Here is a 27,586-nt window from a genome sequence, read left to right on the forward strand (position 1 = left end):
TTTAGGCTAATTGATATTCATAAGATAAGTATTCAGCGTAGTATGATTGGGCCATTCGTCAGTCGCAGTGCAACGCCCACTTGCCAACGTCAGCCAATCAGCAAATCAGTTGAGGGCAAACGTAATTAATATTCATAAGCTTCTTGAAAAACAAATAGGAACAGAACTTGTTTTTTTTTTTCGTATTCAGAACGTACCTATATGCCACCTGTTGGCGATTAGATATTATATTATTTATCATATGTATATTTCCTCTGATCTATGATTGAGAATTATTATTATTATATAAAGTTTCTAGTTTTTGCTTCTTTAACGATAATTGATATTCGCCATTAATGATTCTGTTTATGAATGGAATGCTAACTTCTCAAGAGTCATTATGTTGAAAATTATTACAAAAGTATTACAAAACTGGAATTATTATGGAAACAAGACAATCCAATAAAATGCCTTCTAGACTGTTGTCTTACTTAGATTGGCTTGTCTTATTTGCAAAGCACAACTGGTTGGTAGAGCTTTCAAAACAAATTTCACACAGCAACCTTTGAAGTACTATAATCCCATTTCCTGTAAAACTATCTGGATTTCACCAGAGAGATTTCATTTGTTTCACGATCACGCTATTCCAGTTTTTGACCCACTTTTGCTCTAAATTGATCTGTTTTTTATCAAACTGTTCACGATGTTTTTCTATCCCACGGTGCTCAATCACAGGACTGGGTGCTTTGCCACAATTTGGTAAGTTCTCGTCTCTTTCTGTAGAGTTTTAGGACTGTTAAAATGTGTTTATATTCACAGTGTGAAAAAATCCTTAATAAGGATCTGACAATTTTAAAGAGTAGGCTATAATTTTAAAACTGAGGTATAATTTTTCATATCTAACTAAATATAGCCCACTGTGTGTGTGTGTGTGTGTGTGTGTGTGTGTGTGTGTGTGTTTCTTCAGGTTGGCGGCCACTAAAGGACGAAAGATCAGTCGGAGAGATCTGCTCAAAGTCAATGTCCAGCGCACTTGGTCTGTACCCTTTCTGTCGTATGAAAAATCATGCTCGACGTGTGAACTATTTTCTACATAATCAAATTTAAAGACAGCTGATACGATCATGCATATTGGGTTCATCTCTGGAAGTAAGGGTTTTTCTAATGGAGTTAGAAAAATATACATTATTGCTATGCATCAAACAATAAATATAGAACAGATTGAGCTTGTACATGAATAAAATGACTTCAAATCTGCATGTAAAGTTTCACAGACAAAATAAAATAAAGAATTAAAATTAAAATGGATATGAAAGAAAAAAGGGATAGCATTCTAAAACACATACAGCGGAAAACTGATCTGTGTAGGCCTATTACAAAAAATGATTTTCATTATCAGAATCTGTCTCTTTTCTTATTTGTAATCAAGAGAATTAAGAAATCCATCAACTTCATTTAAGAAATGCGAAAAGGTAGGCTGGTAATCTATTATTATTATTATTAACAATAATCTATTATTACTATTATTAACAATGTAATTCACTAAAGTATTGGTTTTACATCTCTTAACTGAATGGATTTGGAAGAATCAAAGTGTTTATGTATATTAAAATATAAACTATTCCAAAAAATGTTGAGTTTCGTCACATTGACAAAAAATCAATCGATCAGTGTCTCATCTTTAATCCCGCACAGTGAGAAGGAGAGAAGGACGGTCAACATCTCTATATTTTGCCACAATATCATGCACAGGATATATTTTGCACAAGATCTTAAAATGAACTTCTTGTACTTCTGTGTAATTGGGAATGCAGTATTTGTGAGGAAACAACATGTTAAAGCAGTTGTTCTCGATGTGCTTCACAGCTGTGACATCATGGATTATGTGTTGGTCAGAGTCCCGCCCCCTGTATCAGGAATGCCCCGCCCACGTTTCTCCCTGTACCTGTCCTCTCAGCTGCAGTATGGAGTGGTGCTTGTCTACCACAGACAGTGTGAATTTTTGTTAGGTTGGTGTGCTAGAACTTAAGGGTAAATTATCATTTGTGGGTTTGGACAATTTTGGGGTTCAAAAAAATAATACTTTTATAAGGATATTATTGAAATGCCCTAACATATTATTCAGGCTTGATTTGCTAAAAATTGATTTAACATAAAGACGGCGTGTAACAAAAGCAGCTTTTTGCTGTTTTGACTCTTTTAAGATGACAAAGTGCATTACAAGAGCTGATCATGAATCATGATCATGAGATTTTGATGTGTCCATTGATTGTGTTTCTGTGATAGTTTGTTAATGCTGTTTTCTCAGAGGACACTCAGGGGGCAATAGATAGATTGCTTCGCCTTAACGTGAAGTCCAACATTGATATGAGGGATGAAGAAACCAGGTAAGGCATTTTATTTCTTATACATTTTTTATTATGGGCATACGTTATATTATAATGCAGATTAATGGAACCCTGTTTATGTTTTCTTCTCTTCATGATAATAATATCCGATAAATGTTGTGATTCTTTAAACAGTGATGTCTACATATAACACCATATAACATATAATGTTTTTTTTTTATTTATTATTATGTTGTTGTTGTTTTTTATTAGTAATGGCTACGATTTAAAAAAAAAAAAAAGATAAAAAAGTCTTCCAAGTAACAATTACAGACCTTTTTTTCAAGTTAAGGTTAATAAAAGCAAACATAATGTTTCAATCAAGATTATTAGGTTAGAGCAACAGGACAAAGCTAAAATAAAATAAAATAAGAATGATAAAGATGCAGAGCTTGAAACATATCAGATGTTTCACGTCCACAGTTCCTCAACTTCCTTCTTCTTCCTCTCAGGCAGAGTCACATGATCCCAGATGCTGCTGCACTATTTGATGAAACAGAGGGAGCGAGGGACCCATTCTTTGGCGTTATGGAGACTGGTTATAGCCTGCCGAGTCCAAGCAGCCTCATCCAGGTGGATGCAGCTCAGAATTGCGAAGACGAATTTCAAAACTTTCAATTTATCAAGAAATAAAACTGTATCATGCTTTCCACCAAAGTATTAAGCATCACAATGTTTTCAGCATTGATAATAATAATAAGAATAAATGTTTCTCGAGCAGATGTCAGTATATTAGAATGATTTCTGAAGGATCAAGTGACACTGAAGACTGGAGTAACGTTGCTGAAAATTTAGCTGTGCATCACAGGAATGAATTACATTTTAAAATACATTCAACGAGTATTAATATTTACTGTATTTTTGGATCCAATAAAAAATGCAGCCTTTGTGAGAATTATAGACATTAAAAAATCTCACAGACTCCAAACTTTCAAGCAGGTAGTGTAATTTCTAGGTGTTATTCTTGTTTCGTTTTTTTAGTTAAGGGTGGGGTTTATCAGTCATGTGTAGTCTAACCTCTCTCACTGTGGCTCAGCGAATGGAAGAGGTCTTACCTGATCAAGCCCCGCCCACTAGAGAACCCACACCACCTTCAGATGGTGAGTACTGTTACAGTATGTCATCCATTGCCATAGCAGCACACTTTTATAAATATCAGTAGTCTTTCAAATTATGTTATGAGAATGTCCACAGTCAAATGATAATAATAGACCAGTAATAAAGAAAATGAGAAGACAGAAATATAGAAATGTGTATTTTTCAACCTCCTTATTTCCCCTCTAGGCATCACTGCCAGCCAGGAGTCCATCACCCTGACAGAAAGAGAGCCAGTCATCATGCCTGAGCCAGAGGTACAGTTGTCACTCAGTGTTATCACCATATGTACATAATGACTGGATAATATCCTGAGTGCTGTTTCTCTCATTCCTCAGTTTGAAGGAGCAGATCTGCAGGAGTCTGACATGATCGAGCTACTGCTGGAGCAGCCAGATCACTTTCTTGAGCGTGAGTGATGGCAACATGCCGTTTTCATTCACACCCATAATTATGTGCAGTAATTATCCAGATCCTGATTACACATGCACAGACTAATTGGACAAATCAGATTTTCCTATTTCACCCTGAAATCAATTTTTTTTAAAGAATTTAAATATTCATGCTTTTATTAAAATATATTTTTTATCTATCTATCTATCTATCTATCTATCTATCTATCTATCTGTCTATCTATCTATCTATCTATCTATCTATCTATCTATCTATCTATCTATCTATCTATCTATCTATCTATCTATCTATCTATCTATCTATCTATCTATCTATCTGTCTATCTATCTATCTATCTATCTATCTATCTATCTATCTATCTATCTATCTATCTATCTATTTTTTCATGCAAGTCAATGGCTCAAATGAACTGTTTGGTTACAGAGATTCTTCAAAAATTTTCTTTTGTGCTCAGTAGATGAAAGAAACCCATACAGATTAGGAACAATCTGAGTGTGAACAGATGATGACAGAATTTTCATATGTAGTTGAACTATCCCGTCAGGTTTTCTGGGATTGGTCCAAACACTCATAATGAGTCAGTCCTCAGTTCATGTGGTTTCGACAGTTTCAGCCTTTTCTGTCATGTCTTGTTTTATATCATAGAGATATTTGGCTTAAATTTGAGAATGCTTGCTGTTTTGCAGGTGATGATGAGAGGCAGCTGGAGATAGACAGGGAAAGAGAGCAAATAGAGAAAGAGACAGAAGAGGACAGAGAGCCCAGGATGCCTGATGAAAGAGAGCAAGAGAGAGCAGCACTTGAGCGAGAGGCAGCCAGAGATCTGACAACATCAGTCTCCTTAGATCTGTACGTTTAGAGAATCACACTCAAACTTAGACTTACACTTGTTTCTTTTTTAGTAAGCTTTCAGTTAACAAAAGATACTAAAAATGGAAAACTTTGAAGGTTTATGGCTTTAAAGTCCCAGTGAAATCAGAATCTTTAAGCTGATGTTCTGTCGATTTGTCCTACGCTGTCAGATTTTCCTACCTCCCTCTAAAACAGTGGGATTTCTCAATTATTTAAGCATTATCATTTGCAATATTGACTATTGGTTTTGGTAATTACCAACGATGTTGGTAATGTGTATCCTTTTTCTAATTTGACATTTAAAATGACATGTTCAGTAAGTCATGGCAACTTTTGTTTTTATTATTTGAACTTATCAAAATAAGCTGAGCAATTTCAAATTGTTTTTATAAGTTATATGAACTTCAACTTGATTTTTAAGTTGGTTTAATGTAATTCAAGGGGCTGTTTAGACGACAACGTTTTTAGCCAAAAATGGGAAACTTTTTATTTGTTTTGCCTGTTTGATACACCACAACGGTGTTTTGGGAACTGAAAACACAAATTTTGGAAAAAAAAATTCAAAGTGCATGTTTTTGAAAATGGCACCGTTATTGTTTCCGTGTAAACACCCAATACGGGATCTTTGTAAAAGATTACGTCATGCACATGCGTAGTATGTGTTAGGTATGTAGAGCTGCAGTACGTGCCAATTTTAAAGGCAAGCGAGAACAAACAAACACAACAATGGCGGAGTACATGGAACTGTTGTTGCTGCTCAAGAGTTTGCTAGCGCTTCTTCAGAAAAGTGTGGATTTACTTCACCAATATTACAACCAACAACAGAGACACATCATATACAGTACATCATATAATCGTCACTTCCCTACAGGTACTGTTTACTAACAAGATGACAGCGCCAACTACTGGCCTGGCATACATAATACAGCATTTTTGGACATTTTCATGGATATGTGTAAACGCGAATCGTTTTGAAAACGTTGCATATACGTGAACCTTTTTAAAAACGCATGGGAAAAAAACGTTTCAGTTTTTGACTACATCATTGTCATGTAAACATAGCCTAAAGTTGAAATGACTTACACAATCAAGTAAGGCAGCAACTGAACTAAAATGCTTTACTCTAAAGCCTCAAAAGCGTTCAGGCTTTGGGTTGCCAGATATCAAGTGCTTAAATCCCCCAGTCAGGGTTATTCTCTTATCCTCCTAGACTTTGATGATTTGAAACACTGGCAAACATGTATGCTGGTATTTAGTGAATATACTTCTCAAATGAAAGTTTAATATAGCCAGTCTTTGTTTCTTCTCAAGTCTGCTTGTGTTATTTCCTGCAACTAAATCTGCTAGAAAACCTTCTCATTGAGAAACTAATGAATCTTGACTACGTTGTTTGCCATTGTGTCTCCCGAATAAATAAAACCTCTGTGCTAAAATAGAAAATCATTTTTGTTGTTTTACTGCAATAATAAAAATAATAGAATCATTTGTAATTATTGGAATCAATGTTATGCATTAAATGTATAGGCAAAAACTGCTTTCAATTCCAGTTATATGTTATATTGGCCTGAAAAACATTAAACTTATGCTTTAAGATTATGATTTTCCAGGGCACAGATCACTGGTGCATCAAGCCAGGAGGCTGTCCTGCTGCCTGAGGAGGATCTGGGGCTGCCCATGGAAATGCCTGTGTTAGAAGAACGTGAAAAGACCCCGGTATCTGTGTCTGTACCAATACCGTCCCCTCCGCCTGGTGAAGAGGAGAAAGGGGGTGTTGAACCCAGAGAAGAGAGGGCAGTGAGAGAGAGGAGCCCTGATCTTGAGGTGTGTTACATTCGGAGGTCTGTCTTCATCCTGCATCGAAGCATTTGAAACATTTGTCTTCAAGCCCCATGTGTCCCTCTGTCAGCCTGCCGTAGCTAGGCCTGAATCCCCTACAGAGCGGAGGAAGAGGAGGAGACAGCTGTTCTTCATTGATAAAAACACACAGATCTCTCAAGAGGAAATGAGGGCTCGGATTGATGACGTCGAGACAGAGACCAGGCCACTGGTAAATCTAGAATGATTCGCATTCTTCAAGTCTGTTGCGTATAAAAGCAGAATGGTGTAACTCGTGTTTTTCTTCTAGGCATCACTAGTCAAACCACCGTTTGAGAAGAAGGGTGCTAAAGAACTGCTCGAGAACCCTTGCATGAGTAAGTTGGTCATAACGAAAAATAAACCTGCAATTTGCAAACAGACAAATATACAGTATATACGACCATTGTAAAGAAATGTTTCAAAAGTAAAGATATTTTCTATTTGAATTAAATGCTGCTCTTTCGAACTTTCCTATTCATCAGAGAATCCAGAAACAAAGTATCACCGGAATAAATTACATTTTACAAGTTATTTTATAGCATACTATTTTATCATATTACTTTTTTACTGTATTTTGAGCAAATAAATGCAGCCTTGCTGATCAGAAACATTCAAAAAAGTTCGATGTGGTGTAAGTATATGCATTGCGTATTACTTCCATGAACATTAAGCCCATTTTCCTCTTAAAAATCTAATTCAAGCATCCTCTCCAGAAACAATATTTTAAAGTTAAAGGCATAAAATTAAAAGAAGTGAAAGATTCATTTACGTATATTCTACTTTAAAGCACATAATGTACATAAAGATTTATACACACACACATGAAAGGAGTTTAATGAAAAATGCAAAAATTACAATTATACATAAAAATAAAACAATGCTTTTTGGCATTGCTTTTGGGGTCAAATATGACCAATACGGATATTTTATGACAGTTTCCATGATATTCACTGAAGCATTCTTAGCTTATCCTCTTTCTACAGTCCAGAGCCTAAGCTAAAGGTCATGTTATTGACGGTGAAGTGTTAATGCTTACACAGGCCTCCCACCTGAGATCCTGGCACTATGGAAACAGGCCGCGGTCCTGAGGCCCATCCCTCCGTCCCGGCAGCGCGGGGAGGAGATACCAGAGAGAGAGCAGGAGAGACCAGAACTGGGACAGAGAGAGGAGGAGGAGAGAGAGCTTAGCTCTAAAGAGGTGTAGCATGTGTCTCAGAAACACTGTTACATTCTGAGATATAACTCGTCCCATACAGACATGATCAATACATTACATCAACATTAACAAACTTTTTTTGTCAGCTGTACCTTTTTGACCTAAAATGTTAAAATATTTGAATTGCATGTTAAATTCCCATCCATTTAGACACAGTTTTTAACATAAGAATATTGTGATTCATATTTTTTAGTTATACATCAATTAAATAAGTAAGCTTTCTGTATTAGTAACAGAATATGTTTTAAATACACAGTAACCAGGTATTTATAGTTGTCAGCAATAAATCCAACTGACTATAGCCATATTTTAACCATGTTCATACTAACTTAAACTGAATAACTTTTTAACATGAACAGATTTATCTTGACTTAAAACAATTGATATAAATACATTCTGAAAATGATTACTTAAATTAAATCAAATCAATGGAGAGATCTAATAAACAATATCATGAGTTTTATTAACAGAAATCTTACCCCTTTTATTTATGTATGACTAACAGATGTGCATCACATCAAGTTTATTAGTTTATGTTAAAACCCAAATGGATGGAAATTTTATATGCAATTCAAATACAAAAACTTTAAATTTAGGCCTTAATAATTTCTTGCTTTAGTGACTGATCTTCTTTTCCTACATCCTTACTACTGTAGATTCCCAGAGAAATGTTGGAGTCTGGCCTCTTCCAGCAAGAAACACCAGGTAAAAACATTAGCACATACTGTATTTGTAGAATAACTTTTTTTGATAGTTGTTGTGGTGTTTTGAAGGAAGGGAAAGAAAGCGAATAATCGTCTTTCTGCTACATTTACATACTGATTGTTCATGTTTCAATGAAATTGGCAGCCTCTCTGGTGGTTTTGGAGACGACGGACAAGGATTTCTCTCCACTGGAGACTCCTGAAATGAGACGGTGAGAGAAGAGATGCTAAAAGAGAGACAGAAATAGCTGTCGCTGTCAGAAGCAACTGGTTTGACACTTGCGAGTTTCACATTCAGTTGCTGCATAATTAAGTGTCTCTGAATAATGACTTCGTATGTGTGTGCTGCCATGGCTTCAGATCCCCTGTTCCAGAAATTCAGTTCGGTCTTGAGGGCATCCCAGAAGAGAGGGTCCCAGAGATGGAAGATATTACAAAGGATATCGAGGAACAATTAAGGTACTGCTGGAAACCTCTTATTTTTGATGCCAGTGTCAATATAAAAGTGTGTTTTTTTTACACTACTCTGTTAATATGAGTATTTGTATTTATTGTTTGTTATTTATTGAAAGGATATTTATATTACTATAGTCAGGTCCAGTCACATTTATATGCATTGCGCTTTATACAATGATGTTATACAGATGTTTTCAAAGCAGCTTCACAGTAATAAACAGGAAAATAACTGTATTTACGTTGGAAAGTTCTTCAGTTATTAAACAAATAAAATTTTAGCTGAAAATCAGTTTTAAAAAGACAATAGTGTCATTATTCAGCTCAATTTGATTTAATTTAATGTTGATTTAATTCAGTTCAGTTAGAGTGTCACTAGCTGCATTTCCATTACCCTTCAAATTGTGCAAATTGAAATTGTGAATTTAATATATGCCCAATGGAAACGTGTACATTTTGCGAAAACTCCCCATATTTTGCAAAAAAAATGTACGCTCGCACGAGGTGGTTTTTCAGGCAATTCGAAAAAGGAATATTTCGCACAACTGCAATGGAAATTTTTTTTCCGCATTTACAGTTCACATGGCATATTCCTCCTTCATTTCTTTATTACATATAATGGCTAGTGCAGCCAAATCCATCAAAATCTGTTGCCATGACTTATTGTGAGAGGAAAAAATGTTTTAAGTCGCATAACATCAGTTAAGGGAAACACCGTCATTTCACTATACGTTTTTATCGACATTTATAAAATATTGCCAAAGTTTTGCGATAATCTGTAATGGAAACGTGCCTACTGTTGCATAGTTCATTAGTTATAAAGTGAACTCAGTTTGCTGCTTTACAGAAGGCAGTTGTGTTGTTAGTCAACTCAAGTCAGTTCAGTGTTGATTCAGTTCAGTTCAATAACATATCAATGTTGAAGAGTTCATCAGTCGTGTAACAATTGTGATTCAGGTATACAGCGGCTCTACATAAGACATTTTCATTATCCACTCAATTTAGTTCAAGTTTTGTTCACATCCAGTAGTGTAAGTGCAGTCATCTTGATACTGTTACTGATTATTAGGTGTATAGTAAAACAAATTATTCCCAAAATCTTTTTTTTTTTTTCAAGATTTTTGTTTTGTTTTTTGTTTCGATGGCTAAATTAATTTGTATTAATTGTATAAAGCCCATCTTATTAACTAAAATAATTAAACACATTTTAACAGCACTTTATTAAACACTTAACAAAAATACAAATTTTAGGAAACTATGAAATACAATTGTTACCCTAGTCTAAAAAACAGTCACAGGGGTAATTTTTTTTTAAATTGAGATATAAACATCATCTGAAAGCTGAATCAATAAGCTTTTGTTATGATCAGACAATATTTGGCCGAGATACAACTATTTGAAAATCTGGAATGTGAGGGTGAAAAAAATCTAAATTTGAGAAAATTGACTCAAAAGTTGTCCAAATTAATTCTTAGTAATGCATATTACTAAACAAAAATTAAGTTTTAATATATTTACGTTGGGAAATTGACAAAATATCTTCATGGAACAAAAGTTTTACTTAATATCCTAATTTTGACCCATACGATGAATTGTCGGCTATTGCTACAAATATTCCCGTGCTACTTATGACTGGTCTTGTGAAGACGGAAAATGAAAAGTTGCTATTTTCTAGGCTGATATGGCTAGGAACTGAACTCTCATTCGGTCTTAGTACAAGATGTAACTACAGATGAGTCAAGTTTTAAATATGAAAAATATAGAAACTCTTTTGTCATTTTTAAGCAAGATGCTAATGGTCTAATCAGATTCAATGATCTATGCTAAGCTAAGCTACCACCAAACCCAGAGATCGGCGGAATGGATTCACAAACGACAAAACTCAACTGTTTAACTCTAGGGGAGCTGTAAAAATTTTTTTTTTTTTTTTGTGTTTTATATTTTTTGCTTTGTCCATTTCAGTGGCATATGAGTATAGAAAGATGTTATATCAAATGCATTTTTTGTGTAATGTAATCTATTTATTTTTTCTTCTGTTGAAGGCCACAGGATGTTATTGAAGGTTTGGTAACCTTTCACTCTCTGCTGCCCCCTCAGGCCAGCCGCAGAATTGTTTCCCAAATGTTTTTGAGATTGCTAGGTAAGATTATGGCAGATGATTTACCATTCTATGCCTGACAAAATCAATTAAGATATTAAGAAATTGAGATTTTGCTGGAAAAAAAAATTGGGAGCACTACCACCTACCAAAATCCAATTTATTTTAAACTGAAAAATTCAAAGATTTAAAGGGAGAAAATCTTATAGTGGTCAGGTTTACTGTATGTGACATATGCCACCCCGTCCCACTTCATCTGCTATCTGTCTACCCATGAGCCTCACAAAAGTGCAATCACCCGGACAGATATGCTGTCTTGTTTTGTGTTTACAGAGGAAATAGTCGCAGGACAGGTCACAGTGCGACAGGACGAGCCGTATGGTGACATCTTCATTTCACAGCTGTAGATCGATGAGGACTTGTCAATGTTTCCAGACAAAATTGGTATGAGGATATTTATTCACATGGCTTATTATATCAGTGTTCAGGTTTATGTATTTTTAAAATGAAACCGTTTTAGTTGTGCTAAAATTACTGATGGTTTAACACGTTTGTCATTGTTATTTTATTATTGTGATGTTTTATACTCTATGAATTTTTTTTTTGTCTTTTTAAGAATTAACTTAATATTTTATGCTCTATGAAAAAAAGTTTTGTCTCTTTAAGAATGAACTTTTATGCAGTGTTTTCTATATTATTCTAATGATACCATGTTTAGTACAGCATTTCTGTTTTTACTATAATATTAAATTGTTCTGTTAACATAATTAGGTTTTACTGTTCCACACTTAACATTTATTTCTTAATATTTATCAAATTTTTACATAAAGCACATGAAATCTGCATTGTTGCTAGGTTTAATCAATAAAGTTTATATTGCCCTGCTTATAAACTGTTTATATTTTTTTAAGTGTTCATGAGAAACGAATAAATATTGTATAGAATTCATATTTGTATTGACTCTAATTTCACCATGTTTAATTCGTGTAAATGTAATATAGCATGAAGCTTTACACACGTAGTTTTCTTGTTTTATTACAAACTCATTTTTCTCTCAACAACAAAACTGTGCAATATATATTTATCAGTTTGTTTACCACTAATCAGTTTTGGCACAAAGTACATTAGGCACTAGGTTTACCACAAATACCAGCGTAGACAGAAGTGAATATGCTAAAATACATTTCAAATTATTTCACATACCTTCATTATATGGATCTGGTCAATCAACTTTGTCATAAATATCAAAATCACAATTCAGTTAAATCCTAAATTGTTTTCATTCTAGAACAGTCACATAAAAATGAACGTTTTCCTTAAAACTTAATAGCTCTAACAGTGCAAAAGTCCAGAGACATTTATGCTAAACCCAGGGAACTGTTTTTCTAAAAATGATCTTGGAAAATAAACCATAGCCCCTAAAAAGAAGAAGAAGAAAAAAGTGCAGTACTATTTGCTTGTATAGATTTGAGAAATTTTAGACCTTTAGAATGAATGTTATATAAAAGTTAATGTGCGGTCATATTAGCAAAATTTTGTGAACAAAAAAGGTCTGTTGTCTGAACTGTCAATAGTGTAGTGATTTTGGTCAAAGCTGTGCATTTGTGTGAACAACTTGAACTGTGAAATCTGCATGATCAGATATATCGGAAAATCCTGATTTCATGGAACCTTTTTGAAAGTACTGGATTTTGCCTGTGAAAATTTGCCAAGAAACGGTAAATGTGACCATACCTCAGAATTTAGGTTTAGGATGAACCAAATGATAGCATCATAATATTGAGCAAGTACTTAAGTATACATATAGTGTCTAATAAAGAGAAAAACTAGCTAATTATCTCCGGAAACTCTAAAATGTGTATTGTTCTTCTACATGTCATGTTTTAGAGAAACTTTTTGTTATTGTTTCTCTACATTTGTAGAGAATCTTAAGGTGAATAAAAAGTATGTTGGTTCTGTTTTCTTGAAATTCGAACATTCTCTATAAACATCCGGGTAATTAAGAAACTGTGATGTTTTTAACATAGAATAAGACTGTTTATCTTATTTTATTCTATTTTCTGGAACCCTTATTTTATTTTAATGGGTTTCGTAATATAGTAAACCAACTAAAATTCTTATTCCAATATTACACAACCATATTCTAGCATCAAAGCCCAAAAAACCCCAGAATCAGAGATCAGTTGTGAAAGACATCTTTTAGGGGATCTGCACCAATAACAACACTGGTTGCCTGAGGAATCAGATGATGAAATAGTGGAATTCCCTCTTGCTAATAGGTGTATCTTGACAATGGCGTGTCTTCAAGGAGATCATCCTGCAGAAAGGCACATTAGGGTTTTGAGGTCATCAGATGAATTCTCGAATTTAATCATTATTGATTTGAGGAACTTGCCATCACATTTGCAAAACATGACATAATTACCATTATCATGTAAATTAGAGATTGAGCAATAGTGGATTTTTCTGATAACGATAACTAGGCTGGACCACAACAGTATTAAAAAATAATTAAATTTATTAGTAAATTATTATTGTTAGTAAATGAAATTAGCAATCAAAAAATGGACAATACTTCTTCAGCATTTATTATCCTTAGTTAATGTTACAAATTGACTCTATTAATACCATTTCATATAAATATCTACACAAAGTCCATTGCATTGAAATTAGATACATATGTATATTAAATGTATACTCTCTCACTTTATTTTCTTCTATTTTACAACACTTTTACAATAGAATATTATTATCTAATACTATTGTCTATTATCAAATATAATAATTTTAGAACAGAATGCTATTATCTAATAAAAATGAAAAAATATGTTTTACAGTGACGATAAAAAAATTTATTGGATGGATTTCTGATTTGTTTCTGTTGACCGCACGAACATAATTTGCTTTCTCAGGTCACCAGCTTTAAATTAGTGCTGTCAATCGATTATCACACATTAATCACAATTTTTTTTTTATAAACTAATCACACTTTTTTTTTTTTTTTACAAATTAATCACAAATAACCCCATCTAATACTAAAGTTTTTAAATATACTTCTATATTGCAATAATTTCACAATCTTCAAATTAATGTAGAAAACAACATAAAGAAGTATATTATATTATACTGTATAAGTAAATTATATTTTAAGTATTTTTTTAGTGGCATCTTTTTTTATAGCTGAAGACTAGTATCACTGATACCAGTACTACTGATGTCTCTTCCTAATATTTAACCAGTCAATTTGAACATTTATTAGACTTTAAAAAATAACAACTTAAAATTTAAGTGAACTTAAAACAATCTTCACATAAACCCATTACAATAAATGTTTACCTGTGCCCTTCACCAAGTAGGAAATATAAAGAAACCGAATATAGGTATCAATGCTAAATTCAAAATGAAATATAGTTGAATTCTTAAAGATACAAACGTTATTGATTTCCTTTATGTTTCTTTGATTAACAGACATCACAGCGGCTGGGTTATTAGGTTATTTGGCTGCTATTACTTTAGGAGCTGCCTCTGTGGAACATGACATGGATCTGACACATGCATGCTCATGGTTTCATTCGAGCTTTAATTTGAAATGATACAGGCTACAGTGTGCACCACCATATTTGTGCATGCAATTGAAGAGCACATGCTACGAGCACAGTATAACGACTGACGGGACAGGAAAATTTTTTTTTACTGAATTATGGCCTGATAACATTTCATCTGACCGCAAATCACTGTTGTTCTACTGAAGCTCCTCATCACCTGTACTGTTTCCGTGCTTGTTTGACTAGTGCCTGGAGCTGAGGCGAAGTGGAGTGCGTGTCTGAAAAGTCTCCTGTTTGATGTGGGCGTAAAGACATTTTCCGCCTAAATAAATCCAGGTCTTGTCAAGAAAGAGACAAGCAGCAGTTTAACTGCGCTAAATATTTTTTAAGTCGGTAAACTGGAAAAATTAATCGTTAATGCTAATTTTGACAGCACTACTTTAAATCTACATATAAAAAAACTCGACAAGGCATCATTGATTTTGCCTCTAGAAGCCACTCTTGTTCTGTATAATGACAGTGGACCATCTCAGTTGCTCCAGCAATGTATGCAACTACAAAAAAATATATCGCTATTGTTCCAGCAATCAATTGTTCAACCTCTAATGGAAATCTATAAAACTCTCAAAGGTCTCAATTTTAAATATCCCAATTTACTGCATGAATGCAAGACTCACCATAGGAAGGTCTTGAAGCCGGTGGAATTCTGGATGCTCACTACGTTGACGGAACTTGAGGAAGAGGACGGCTGAAACCATGGCAGTGCAAATAATGAAAATGGTGACCAGAGCAGCAAGCAGGGGGTCCAGAGGTGATGCAGGGCGGTGGGGAACCTTCCCTGACTCTAGATTGATGAATGGAGCAGAAAGTGATTATCATCACAGCAACTAATAAAACTGGAGGAACATCATGTACAGATCACAGAAGTAAGTACAATTGGAAAAATAATGAAATTATCATCTGTCGGTGTGCTTACTAGACCTCAACGGCAAGACCAACGGCAATAACTGAAACAAATTGAATGCCTCTCCTACTTATGTAGATTATTTTTCTGGCCTTAGTTTAAAGTGAGCTGAAACGTTCTCCCAAAAATAAAAAAGCGGTTGTTGAGCTTCCGTAGACCATATTAGAAGTGCTCTATGTATGTGCTTTGGGCTGGGGGATATGGGCAAAAAATATTTTTCCATATCATACATGCTATTTATCGCTATCTATCTATCGCATTTATTCAACATTATTGGGCAAGGAAATTCTGCACATTTATAAGACCTTGAGAATAATTGTAAATATATAACTTTGTTTGTTTATAATTAATCTCCACAGAGTAAGATACCTTTTAATTTGGGGCCCCATGAAATCCATTTTATTATTTCCTAAATTCTTTTTTTTCTCCATTTTATCATTTCTGGTCTCTGTGTTTTATGATTCAATAGAACTTTAGCATAAAATGGTGATGAATAAACCTATAACAATGTGATCACTCTTTTAAAATGAAAATTAATCTACAAACCTGATTCCAAAAAAGTTGGGACACTTTACAAATTGTGAGTAAAACAGGACTGGAATAATTTACAAATCTCATAAACTTATATTTTACTCACAATAGAATAAAGATAACATATCAAATGTTGAAAGTTAGACATTTTGAAATGTCATGCCAAATATTGGCTCATTTTGGATTTCATGAGAGCTACACATTCCAAAAAAGTTAGGACAGGTAGCAATAAGAGGCTGGAAAAGTTAAATGTACATATAAGGAACAGCTGGAGGACCAATTTGCAACTTATTAGGTCAATTGGCAACATGATTGGGTATAAAAAGAGCCTCTCAGAGTGGCAGTGTCTATCAGAAGTCAAGATGGGCAGAGGATCACCAATTCCCCCAATGCTGCGGCAAAAAATAGTGGAGCAATATCAGAAAAGAGTTTCTCAGAGAAAAATTGCAAAGAGTTTGAAGTTATCATCATCTACAGTGCATACTATCATCCAAAGACTCAAAGAAAATCTGGAACAATCTCTGTGAGTAAGGGTCAAGGACAGAAAACCATACTGGATGCCGTGATCTTCGGGCCCTTAGACAGTGTCATGATCCCAGTTCTTTCTCTTTTCTATCTCTGTCTCCATCTGCTGGTTCTTTGCTTTTTTTTTGCGCTTACTTATCTCTACTCTCATCATCTTCAGCTGTTCCTCGTTCTCTTCCGCTCACCTGCTCTCTATCTCCTATCATTAGGCTCTCTATTTCTAGCTCTGTCTCTTTCCATTCCCTGTTGAATTATTACTAACCACTTCGGATGTTTCAGATGTTTTTGTGCTTTTTCTTCAGACCATTAGTCCTGTCCTGTCCAGTCTTGTCTAGTCGTTTGGAGAATCTTTTATGGGCTGTTTGTTACCTGTTTTGTTCTCCGCCCAGTTTTCTGCCGTGAGGAGTAACGAAGGGTCCGACGCCTCACCAGTTCCCTTGATCTCGCTGAACACAAGCTTCCCGAACCAGCCACTTAGGCTTCATTGTCTCAACCAGGAATTATCCTTGTAATCTGCCTTTGTTTATCGGCCTTTGCGGCTTTGCCTTATTTCTATTAAAAGAGGATTAACCTGCCATTCGCCTCCTGGGTTCTCTCTCTCTCTGTTCCGTGACAGAATAATCCAACCACCATGAATCCGGCAAATGAGCATCCTGTCCAGGCCACGGTGGAGATCCAGGGAGTCATGCTGGGCAAGCACGAGGAGGAACTCTCCGCTGCTCGTCAAGCCGTCGATACCCTAGCCGCCCAGATGGCCGACCTTACCAGACAGTTCCATCTTTTCCGCATGGAATCTACCTGCAAGGCTGCGGACGCTTCTGAGCCCCTTATGAACAATCCCCCCTGCTATGCGGGTGAGCAGACAGAGTGTATGTCTTTTCTAACCCAATGTGAGGTTGTTTTCTCGCTTCAGCCTATCACCTATGCCCAGGAACGCACTCGTATCGCCTACATCATCTCTCTGCTCAAGGGAAGGGCTCGTGAGTGGGGAACGGACGTTTGGAATGCCGATGGAGGCTGTGTTTGCCAGTACACCCATTTTAAGGAGGAGATGTTACGGGTTTTTGACCGATCCGTTTATGGTCCCGAGGCCTCACGCTTGCTGTTCGGTCGCGGATTTTTATGTGGAGTTCCGTACTCTCTCCACCACCTGTGGATGGAATGAGCCCGCGCTCGTGGCAAGTTTCATCGAGGGTCTGAATGCTGAGATCAAGGATGAGGTTCTGGCCGCGAGACTCCTTCACACCTCGACCCCCTCATCGACTAGGCGCTGCGCGTAGAGAAGCGTTTCGAGCTGCGACGATGCGCTCGCAACACGGAGCCCACACTCCTCCTACCTCCTGAGACCAGTTCTTCCTCCGCTTCGATGGCAGTCCCAGAGCCCATGCAGCTTTGTGGGATCCGCATCTCGGCTGCCGAGCGCCAGCACCGCATCGTCAATCAGCTCTGCCTTTACTGTGGCTCTGACAATCACTTTGTTACTGGCTGTCAGTTAAAAGCCAAAGCTCACCAGTAGAGAAAGGGTTACTGGTGAGCGCATCCTCTCTGGACCCTCCGTCATGCCCACGCACTACCATTCCAGTACACCTTCGCTGGTCCAACTCCTCCACCTCCTGTCAAGCCCTCTTAGACACCGGTTCTGAGGGGAATTTTGTGGACGAAGCATGGGCTCTTGAGCACCGTATTCCTCTCGTCGATCTTCAAGATCCCTCCACTGTCTTTGCCTTGGATGGTCGGGTTCTCGCCAGGGATCGCCGTGCTACTGCCCCCTTGAGCCTCACCGTTTCCGGCAATCACCATGAGACTATTTCTTTTTTGGTTTTTCACTCCCCTAATACCCCCGTAGTTTTGGGCCATCCATGGCTCGTTGAGCATAATCCCCAAATTAACTGGCCTATGGGCTCCATCCTTTCATGGAATCTTTCTTGTCATGTTAAGTGTTTGATGTCTGCTGTCCCTCCCGTGACTTCTGTTTCTGTTTTTCAGGAAGAGCCGGGTGATTTGTCAGGAGTCCCTGAGGAGTACTTCGATTTGCGAGCCGCTTTTCTTCCTCCGCACCGACCCTATGATTGCAGCATCGAGCTCCTGCCTGGCACTACCCCTCCCCGGGAAAGACTTTACTCCCTCTCCGTTCCCGAGCGCGTGGCTCTAGAGAAGTATCTCTCCGAATCATTGGACGCAGGTACCATTGTCTCCTCTTTCTCTCCTGCCGGTGCGGGGTTCTTTTTTGTGAAGAAGAAGGATGGCTCTTTATGCCCCTGCATTGATTACAGAGGCTTAAATGACATAACTGTTAAGAACCGTTATCCCTTGCCACTTATGTCATCCGCCTTTGAAATACTGCAGGGGGCGCAGTTCTTCACAAATCTAGACCTCCGCAATGCCTATCATCTTGTTCGTATTAAAGAGGGAGACGAATGGAAGACCGCCTTTAATACCCCCGCCGTTTTTCAAGCTCTAGTCAACGACGTTCTCCGTGACATGCTTAATGTTTTTGTTTTCGTTTATCTCGACGATATCCTAATTTTTTTCACCTTCTCTCCAAGTTCATGTGTTGCACGTTCGTCAGGTCCTTCAACGACTTTTGGAGAACAAATTGTTCGTCAAGGCCGAGAAATGCACTTTTCACGCCCAGTCCGTCACTTTCCTCGGTTCCGTTATCTCCGCCCAGGGGATTAGTATGGACCCCGCTCAGGTCCGCGCGGTGACAGACTGGCCTATTCCTGACTCTCGCGTCGCGCTTCAGCGTTTCTTAGGTTTCGCCAATTTCTATCGCTGGTTTATTTCTGGTTTATTTTGAACTTTAGTCAGGTGGTAGCTCCCCTCACCGCGCTTACTTCTATCAAAATCCATTTCGTTTGCAGTGAGGTTGCGCAGAAGGCTTTTGATCGTCTTAAGTTTTTGTTTTCTTCCGCACCTATTCTCATCTCTCCTGATGTGTCTAGACAATTTATTGTGGAGGTCGACGCCTCTGAGGTGGGAGTGGGGGCTATCCTCTCCCAGCGGTCACCCGCTGACGAGAGGATCCACCCTTGCGCGTTCTTTTCACACCGCCTGTTTCCATCCGAGCGTAATTACGATGTGGGTAACTGCAAGCTTTTGGCCATTCGTCTTGCGTTAGGGGAGTGGCATCACTGGCTGGAGGGATCTTCAGTTCCGTTCAATGTCTGGACTGACCATCGTAACCTTGAATATATCCGTTCTGCTAAGAGACTTAGCGCTCGTCAGGCGCGCTGGTCTCTTTTCTTTGCGCGTTTTGATTTCACTATTTCCTACCGCCCCGTCTCCAAGAATCAAAAGCCTGACGTGCTCTCTCGCCAGTTTGCCTCTCCCGAATCCGAATCCAGGGGATTACTGTTCGTACCCTCTTCCGCGTGTCGCGCAGTTCTCCAGTGGGGCTACTCCTCTAAACTGTTTGCGCATCCAGGTGTTAGAGGTACTATCGCCTCTGTTTCGCAGAGATTCTGCAGGCCCACTCGAGAACGTGATATCCATCGTTTTGTAGCATCCTGTTCTGTTTGCACTCAGACAAAGGTCGGCAACAGACCTCCCGCGGGTCTCCTCAGACCTTTACCTGTTCCGTCGCGTCCATGGTCTCAGATTGCTCTCGATTTTATTACAGGGCTTCCTCCTTCAGGAGGAAATACTGTAATTCTCACTGTTATCGATCGCTTTTCTAAGGCGGCCCATTTTGTCCCGCTTTCTAAACTCCCCTCCGCGAGAGGGACCGCCAAGATTGTCGTCGAGCATATTTTTAAGATTCACGGTCTTCCCGAGAATGTCGTGTCCGATAGAGGTCCACAATTCTCCTCCCTTTTCTGGAAGGAGTTTTGTCGCCTCATCGGAGCTTCTGCCAGTCTCTCCTCGGGTTATCACCCCCAGACCAGTGGAGAAGCTGAGCGCACTAACCAGAACATTTGACGCATTTTGTGCAGTCTCGCTTTCCGCAACCCCGCTTCGTGGTCTGAGCAACTTCCGTGGGCAGAATACGCTCATAATTCCGCCCCCTCTTCTGCCACCGGGCTGTCACCTTTTCAATGCTGTCTGGGGTACCAATCTCCCCTCTTCCCCTCCTCCAACCCTGAGTCTAACGACCCATCAGTCCAGACATTTGTCCAACGTTGCAGACGGACTTGGAGAGCGGTTAGATCCGCCCTGTGTAAGGCTCGCTCTATCACTCGCCGGGCTGCTGACAAGCGCTGTGTCAAGGGCCCTCATTATGTTCGTGGTCAAAGGGTGTGGTTATCGACTCAGAATCTGCCCCTTCAGTTCTCATCTCGTAAATTGGCCCCCAAGTTTATTGGACCGTACCGCGTTGTTAGGGTCCTCAGTCCTGTCTCGGTAATACTTAGGTTGCCGTCTAATCTCCCTCGCATCCATCCTGTGTTTCATGTTTCTTGTCTTAAACCTGTAGTCCGCCCTCCTCCCCGTCCTGTCTCCTCTCCCATCCGCATCGAGGGTTCCCCTGTCTATCGAGTCTGTAGACTCCTTGATGTTCGTCCCCCAGGGTGTGGTCAGCAGTTTCTCGTTGACTGGGAGGGGTATGGCCCTGAGGAGAGGAGCTGGATCCCCGCCCGGGACGTCCTGGACCGCTCACTCATTGACGACTTTTACTGCTCCCGCCACTCCTCCTCCTTGGATGCGCCAGGGGGCGCACGTTGAGGAGGGGTTACTGTCATGATCCTAGTTCTTTCTCTTTTCTATCTCTTTCTCCATCTGCTGGTTCTTTCCTTTTTTCTTTGCACTCACTTATCTCTACTCTCATCATCTTCAGCTGTTCCTCGTTCTCTTCCGCTCACCTGCTCTCTATCTCCTATCATTAGGCTTTCTATTTCTAGCTCTGTCTCTTTCCATTCCCTGTTGGATTATTACTAACCACTTCGGATGTTTCTGACGTTTTTGTGCTTTTTCTACAGACCATTAGTCCTGTCCTGTCCAGTCTTGTCTAGTCGTTTGGAGAATCTTTTATGGGCTGTTTGTTACCTGTTTTGTTCTCCGCCCAGTTTTCTGCCGTGAGGAGTAACGAAGGGTCCGATGCCTCACCAGTTCCCTTGGTCTCGCTGAACACAAGCTTCCCGGACCAGCCACTTAGGCTTCATTGTCTCGACCAGGAATTATCCTTGAAATCTGCCTTTGTTTATCGGCCGTTGCGGCTTTGCCTTATTTCTATTAAAAGAGGATTAACCTGCCATTCGCCTCCTGGGTTCTCTCTCTCTCTGTTCCGTGACAGACAGCACTGCATCACATACAGGAATGCTACTGTAATGGAAATCACATCATGGGCTCAGGAATACTTCCAGAAAACATTGTCGTTGAACACTATCCACCATGTCATTTGCCGTTGCCGGCTAAAACTCTATAGGTCAAAAAAGAAGCCATATCTAAACATGATCCAGAAGCGCAGGCATTTTCTCTGGGCCAAGGCTCATTTAAAATGGACTGTGGCAAAGTGGAAAACTGTTCTGTGGTCAGACGAATGAAAATTGGAAGTTATTTTTGGAAAACTGGGACGCCATGTCATCCGGACTAAAGAGCACAAGGACAACCCAAGTTGTTATCAGCGCTCAGTTCAGAAGCCTGCATCTCTGATGGTATGGGGTCACATGATTGCATGTGGCATAGGCAGCTTACACATCTGGAAAGACACCATCAATGCTGAAAGGTATATCCAAGTTCTTGAACAACATATGCTTCCATCCAGACGTCGTCTCTTTTAGAGAAGACCTTGCATTTTCCAACATGACAATGTCAGACCACATACTGCATCAATTACAAAATCATGGCTGCGTAGAAGAAGGATCTGGGTACTGAAATGGCCAACCTGCAGTCCAGATCTTTCCATTTTTGCGCATCATAAAGAGGAACTGAAGGGCCAAAGCGGAGTGTATGACTCCAGAAGGCCACGGTGGAGCCAGAGCAAGAGAGAACCAAGGTGGAGCCGGACGGAAGGAGGAGCCTGACAAAGCCATAGGGACGGAGGGATGAAGCACAGCTGGAGGAGTGGAGTCCTGAGGCGGCGGATGGTCAACTGATGGTCAAACCAAAGTGGAGTTGGAGGGAGCCCAGCGGACCTGGTTGACTGACGGGTCATGGCGGAGAAGGGGGAGCTAGGAGCCATGGTGGAACTGCTGGGTCGATGGGCCGAGGCAGAGTGGGTAGGGTTTTGGGAGCACCAGGGTTTTCAGGGATGGTGTGTGCTGCACACACACAGACCAGATAGTGACTCCCAATAGCAGGAGACCAACAAACAGGGAAACAACCTCCATGGTCGTGACAGGACAGCCAGACAGTTCAGGTTAGATAGACAGTTCATAAACTTCCTCTATGGTCATATTAGGACAGGGAGAGAGTCCAGATGATGACAGAAGACAGGGTAATTCAATATTTTTGTCAATCAAGTCATCAGAATCCTGCTGCAGTTCACCCTCAGCGGTGTTGCAGTGGGCGTGCCTTTTTATCAAGCACTGTTCTCTCTTGATTCATTCACTGGCACGTGTTCAGTTGCCGGCTCTCGCACCTGGTCAGATGACATATGAGTCTCTGGTTCCTGGGGCGATCCTCAGCTCTGTCGCTCTCTTTGGCGATGGCTCTCCATCTACGGTGAGATCAGGCTTTGGCTCCACGCAGCGGGGTGATGGAGGGCTGGGCTCTGGTTCCAGAGTGGGACTTGTTTCGTCGTCCACAATGTCCACGGTGAGTGGTGATTTACAGGACACCAGCACCCACTCAATGAAGGCTGCGAGGCTCTCTTGAGGACCTTTCCTGGACAACTGTGCTTGTGTGGCGGTGTGTAGTCCAGCTTGAGAGAACGAGCAGAGGCAGCTGTCTGGGTTGTGTATGTAGTTCACAACAAACACAAATCCTCAGTCCTCGAGGGAGCGATGCCCCACTCCAGCAGGAGGACGAGGATGGCAGGGTTATTCACAACAGAAGGGAAAAACTTTCAAAAACAAAAAACAAACATGGGGAGAATACTTCTGTTACTGTATATGGGTCCAGTCTTCTGTCAGGGTGTGACGGTGTAAGCTGTCATTCCTTGTAGAACGAACTTTCACGAAAATTAACATGAAAGTAAAAGTCTTTAATATTATCCACACAAGGTAATCCACAACAGGGGGGCATAAGACCGGACAAAGAAACACTAAACGGACTACAACTTATATGGGAGAGTAAATGAGGATAATTGACAAGACACACCTGCACATAATGACACAATTAAGGGGAGACAGAAACTAGGTCAAGGAACACGGGGGATGAAAATGATAACAAATGCAAAAGTCCATGAAGTTTGACAAGTAAAATATTTCTGTCATAATTTCTTCAAATTAAACCAGACTTTTATTTTGATGGGTTGTCGTGAATGTCTTTCAGTTTTACTTTCAGTTTCAATGTGTATTTGACGGTAGTTTTTCTCAAAGTAAACAGTGTAAACCCGATGAAGTGACACTGTGATAGACTGTTAGATTAATCCATATTGAGTAAAAATGTCCAGAGTTTATCATCAAATTTACAACTTAAAATTTATCTTGATATGATTTTTTTTATTACCCAGCCCTATTTTGTCTCTTAAAAAGACTTGGATTAGACATTTTGATGATTGATATGGATTATCTCAAAAGTATCTTTGAACTTGACATTTTTGGTTGCCTGGATTCTATTAAATAAAAAATAAGATTAAAAAATCTGTTTAATGTTTAATGGGTTTGGAATGACTCAACAGTGCTTTTGCTGTCCACATACCTTGATCCCCCACATCCAGTTCAGAAGGTTCATCCTGGTCTTCCAAAGGAGCAGGTCCAGTGACCTTTGAACTGCTGGTCAGGATGACCTGAGATGTCTGAGGGTAAGTGGGAGTGAATGGTGGAGCTGTTTGTGTTGTCTGGATCACGCTGCTGGCTGGAGTAGAGACTGTCTGAGGTCCTTCACTTGGACTGATGGATGTTGCAGGAGCTGTGGAGGCTACTGAATATAAAATGGTGCTCTTCAAATAAGAAACTGACGTACTGCCAGTAGAAGAACCTGCAGAAGAAAAACATGCACAGAAACACAAGCTTTGATTGAGATAGAACTCTCCTTCAATGTAAGTCTATGGTATATTTTTTACCCGTTTTACTGTCTGCAGTGGCAAAAACAGTTTTGAAGAACATGTGTTTTAATGTTGTTTTCTAAGAGTCATACTTAAGGTCTGGCATAAGTGCAGTAAACCAATAAGAAGATATTCAACTGCCCTAAATATAGCTGTGTTTCCAGTGAAATGACAGTATGAGAGAGGGATATTATTTACAAACACAGTGGTGTTCCAAAATGTTACACCCACGTCCAGCAATTATTTATGGACAGACTTTTGATCAAGTGGGTGGAATGTGGCAGTTTCCCAGGAAGTCTCACGAGTTTAGTCTGGATTCAGGCACATTGAGCCCAGTGTTTTATCATTAAAGTGGAACAAAGTGATGTACACCCACATGAAAGCAGTCAGACTAGAAGGCAAAATGCAAATGTCACCCGAAGAAACCGGAAGCATCGAGTCTCTTACAACAATATGCGAGCAATGCCACCATCTTTACTGTTATCTCTGCTTGTGACATCAAAGTGGGAACATCTATAGAGCAGTATGGCAAATGTGATAAGGCCAATATATAACAATTTATTTATGCCAAATGCAAAAAAAAAAAGTTTTATAGAAACATTTAGAAACAGGTCAGAATCGAACCCAAATTTCCAACTTGGACACCAATCAGAAAGCCACAGCTCTGGTTAGAGCACATTGTTAAAAAAATCTTTTTTTTTTTTTTAAAACATTGACATATTAAAGGGAAAGGGGCTAAAAAAAATTACTTGAGTTCATTTGACAAGAAAAATTGTATTGAAATCTTTCTAATGTTTAATTCAATAGCTTTCTCTATTAATGTGTTTTTTTTACTTATTCACAAAATGTACTAGCAATTTGTGAAAATGGTTTCAAAGTAAACCCTACACAAAAAATGGCGAAGAAACAGTTTTCCCTTAGAAACTGATTAATAATTTCACAATTATTACAAAGAAACAGTAAGTAACATATTTAATTAAGCAAGTCATCTTGTAAACTGCATAGTGCAATAATCTTATAAACAAAATTTTTTATAGTGTATACCACATTGAATATTATGTTATATGTGAATATTATAATGTTTTAAAGGCTCTCAATATAAAATTTACTGAATCTTTCAGTTCTTCGTAAACTTAATTTACACAGCATTGTCTTCCACTGTCCATGTTGTCGCTCCCAACAAAAAGGATGGCAAATTTGTTTTTAAACCTTAGTTAGACTGATTAACGACAGATAGCTTTTACAATTAGATTAGGTTTAATTGTATTAGTCTTGCCTGGTCCCGAAGCTGTGTCCGTGTTGAGGGTGGTGTCTTCTTGTAGTGCAGGGGTCTGTGAGATGACTGGTGAAGGAGAGCTGTCATTGTGCTCTACAGCGTCTTTGGATGACTTTGATGGAGGAGGAACAGTAGGTGTGACCTCCGTTGTGAAATCGGCTGAAGGAGAGGAGACGCGTTGATAGGCTGTAGTGGCTTGTGATTCCAAAATGTCACTTGCTGAAGTCATGCGATTTTTCGGAGTGACTTCATTCAGAGTGGACCTCACGTCTGGGGATGAGTCTGTGGTCTGACCTTGGGGAGAAGTAGAAAATGTCTGCATGAGCAAGCTTGCTCGTTCTTATTTAGAACTAATCTAGAAAATAAACACGAGCATGGAGGGGAAAAAAGTATATGCCAGAAAATATGTTTATTTGGTTTGAGTAAAGTTCAGGAAGAACCCTGTGTGTTCTCATGCTGAAACGGTTACGTGGGCGTTCTAGACCGGATCTGTACAGTTGAGTTTAATGGTCACACAGTGAAGAACAAAGCAGTTGTGACCTTTATGTGTCAAGAAGGAGCAGAGGAACAAACAAACCAGATAAATGGAGATTTTGTCCTCAAATGTGCAGGTTTTTGAAGATTTAGACGACCTCAGTTACACCATAAAGCACTTAAACCAGATGCATAAACAACTCAATGTTATTATTATTTTTTCAAGTAGATGATTCAATTTGGGGATTTTGCCATCTTTTATTTACGCATACATGGTAAACAGGGCAGATTCGAACCTATGTCTCCCATATCAGCACCAGATAAATGTGTCAGATCAACCAACGCATCCAATTATTCATGAAATTAACACTCAGAACCGAGATCTCACTTTAAGAATCTAATTAGCACTTAAGGGGATGTGCAAATGATACAAATTAGAGTCCAAACATTATGCTACAAAAATAAAATATGTTTCTATTCCCAAATATGTTAATATCAGTAATATTTTATTGTTTGCAGTAGCCTATTGTTACGTGTAAATAGTCTTGATACACTTTTCAAAAGAAGAGAGGATAGATAGATAGATAGATAGATAGATAGATAGATAGATAGATAGATAGATAGATAGATAGATAGATAGATTTTGACCCATAATTTGTACCAGGCTTAACAATGTAATTTCAAATAAATAAGATGCACATAAATCATTAGTGATTAATCAGGAAAAAAAAGCATGCGAGCAAGACAAAGCCTGCAGACACTGCAACATTATAGAATCATGTTGCTGTTTTCATGCTAAAACCAAATAAACCATAAGTCATGCGTTTACCTTTTATTATAGACAAATGAAGAACCATCGCAGTCCATATAATAAAAGCGCGTTGAGTCCTCATGTTAGATAAAGCGACTCACGCGCAGACACCGTGCAGATTGGCTCTGTGATTCCGGAATGATCTTTCCGTTAGATGACAGCGGACATCATCAGAGCTAAAAATATCCCGCGGGCTCTGGGCTTCGACAGCGGGGTGTGGTTAAGCGCAACCTATGGTCTAAACGGAAGCTTATTTATAAAGAGAGCCAAAGGCTTCAGACCCGTTGAATCGATTGTGAAGCTACAGAGAGAGTTGAGT

At 38.8% G+C, this 27,586-nt stretch overlaps 2 protein-coding genes across 2 annotated transcripts; one reads left to right on the forward strand and one right to left on the reverse strand.

Moving 5' to 3' along the window:
- The first annotated feature begins 456 nt into the window (after positions 1-456).
- On the forward strand, positions 457-11,604 carry LOC132095877 (meiotic recombination protein REC8 homolog). Its single transcript, XM_059500972.1, has 18 exons — positions 457-738; positions 947-1,015; positions 1,846-1,988; positions 2,288-2,366; positions 2,819-2,939; positions 3,403-3,466; positions 3,651-3,718; positions 3,800-3,872; positions 4,562-4,724; positions 6,335-6,548; positions 6,634-6,774; positions 6,853-6,919; positions 7,625-7,782; positions 8,457-8,505; positions 8,650-8,716; positions 8,865-8,963; positions 11,000-11,097; positions 11,389-11,604. Exons 1-18 carry the CDS (start codon positions 683-685, stop codon positions 11,460-11,462), a joined length of 1,803 nt encoding a protein of 600 aa, XP_059356955.1. The 5' UTR covers positions 457-682; the 3' UTR covers positions 11,463-11,604.
- Positions 11,605-12,933: 1,329 nt separating this feature from the next.
- On the reverse strand, positions 12,934-27,560 carry si:ch73-344o19.1 (mucin-2). Its single transcript, XM_059502389.1, has 5 exons — positions 27,286-27,560; positions 25,983-26,276; positions 24,361-24,639; positions 15,278-15,444; positions 12,934-13,372 (listed from the first exon to the last, which is right to left on the reverse strand). The coding sequence occupies exons 1-5, from the start codon at positions 27,347-27,349 to the stop codon at positions 13,328-13,330; spliced, it is 849 nt and encodes a 282-aa protein (XP_059358372.1). The 5' UTR covers positions 27,350-27,560; the 3' UTR covers positions 12,934-13,327.
- Positions 27,561-27,586: the final 26 nt, after the last annotated feature.

Source organism: Carassius carassius, chromosome 20 (genome assembly GCF_963082965.1).
Source record: "Carassius carassius chromosome 20, fCarCar2.1, whole genome shotgun sequence".
NCBI classification, from domain to species: Eukaryota; Metazoa; Chordata; class Actinopteri; order Cypriniformes; family Cyprinidae; genus Carassius; species Carassius carassius.

Coding starts and splice junctions, on each gene's coding strand:
- LOC132095877 (XM_059500972.1), top strand. CDS start 683: ATGTTTTTCTATCCCACGGTGCTCAATCACAGGACTGGGTGCTTTGCC. Junction 739..946: donor GGGTGCTTTGCCACAATTTG/GTAAGTTCTCGT, acceptor GTGTTTCTTCAG/GTTGGCGGCCACTAAAGGAC. Junction 8,506..8,649: donor CTTCCAGCAAGAAACACCAG/GTAAAAACATTA, acceptor TGAAATTGGCAG/CCTCTCTGGTGGTTTTGGAG.
- si:ch73-344o19.1 (XM_059502389.1), bottom strand. CDS start 27,349: ATGAGGACTCAACGCGCTTTTATTATATGGACTGCGATGGTTCTTCAT. Junction 24,640..25,982: donor GGACACAGCTTCGGGACCAG/GCAAGACTAATA, acceptor TTTCTTCTGCAG/GTTCTTCTACTGGCAGTACG. Junction 13,373..15,277: donor GGCTTCAAGACCTTCCTATG/GTGAGTCTTGCA, acceptor GCCTTTCTGCAG/GATGATCTCCTTGAAGACAC.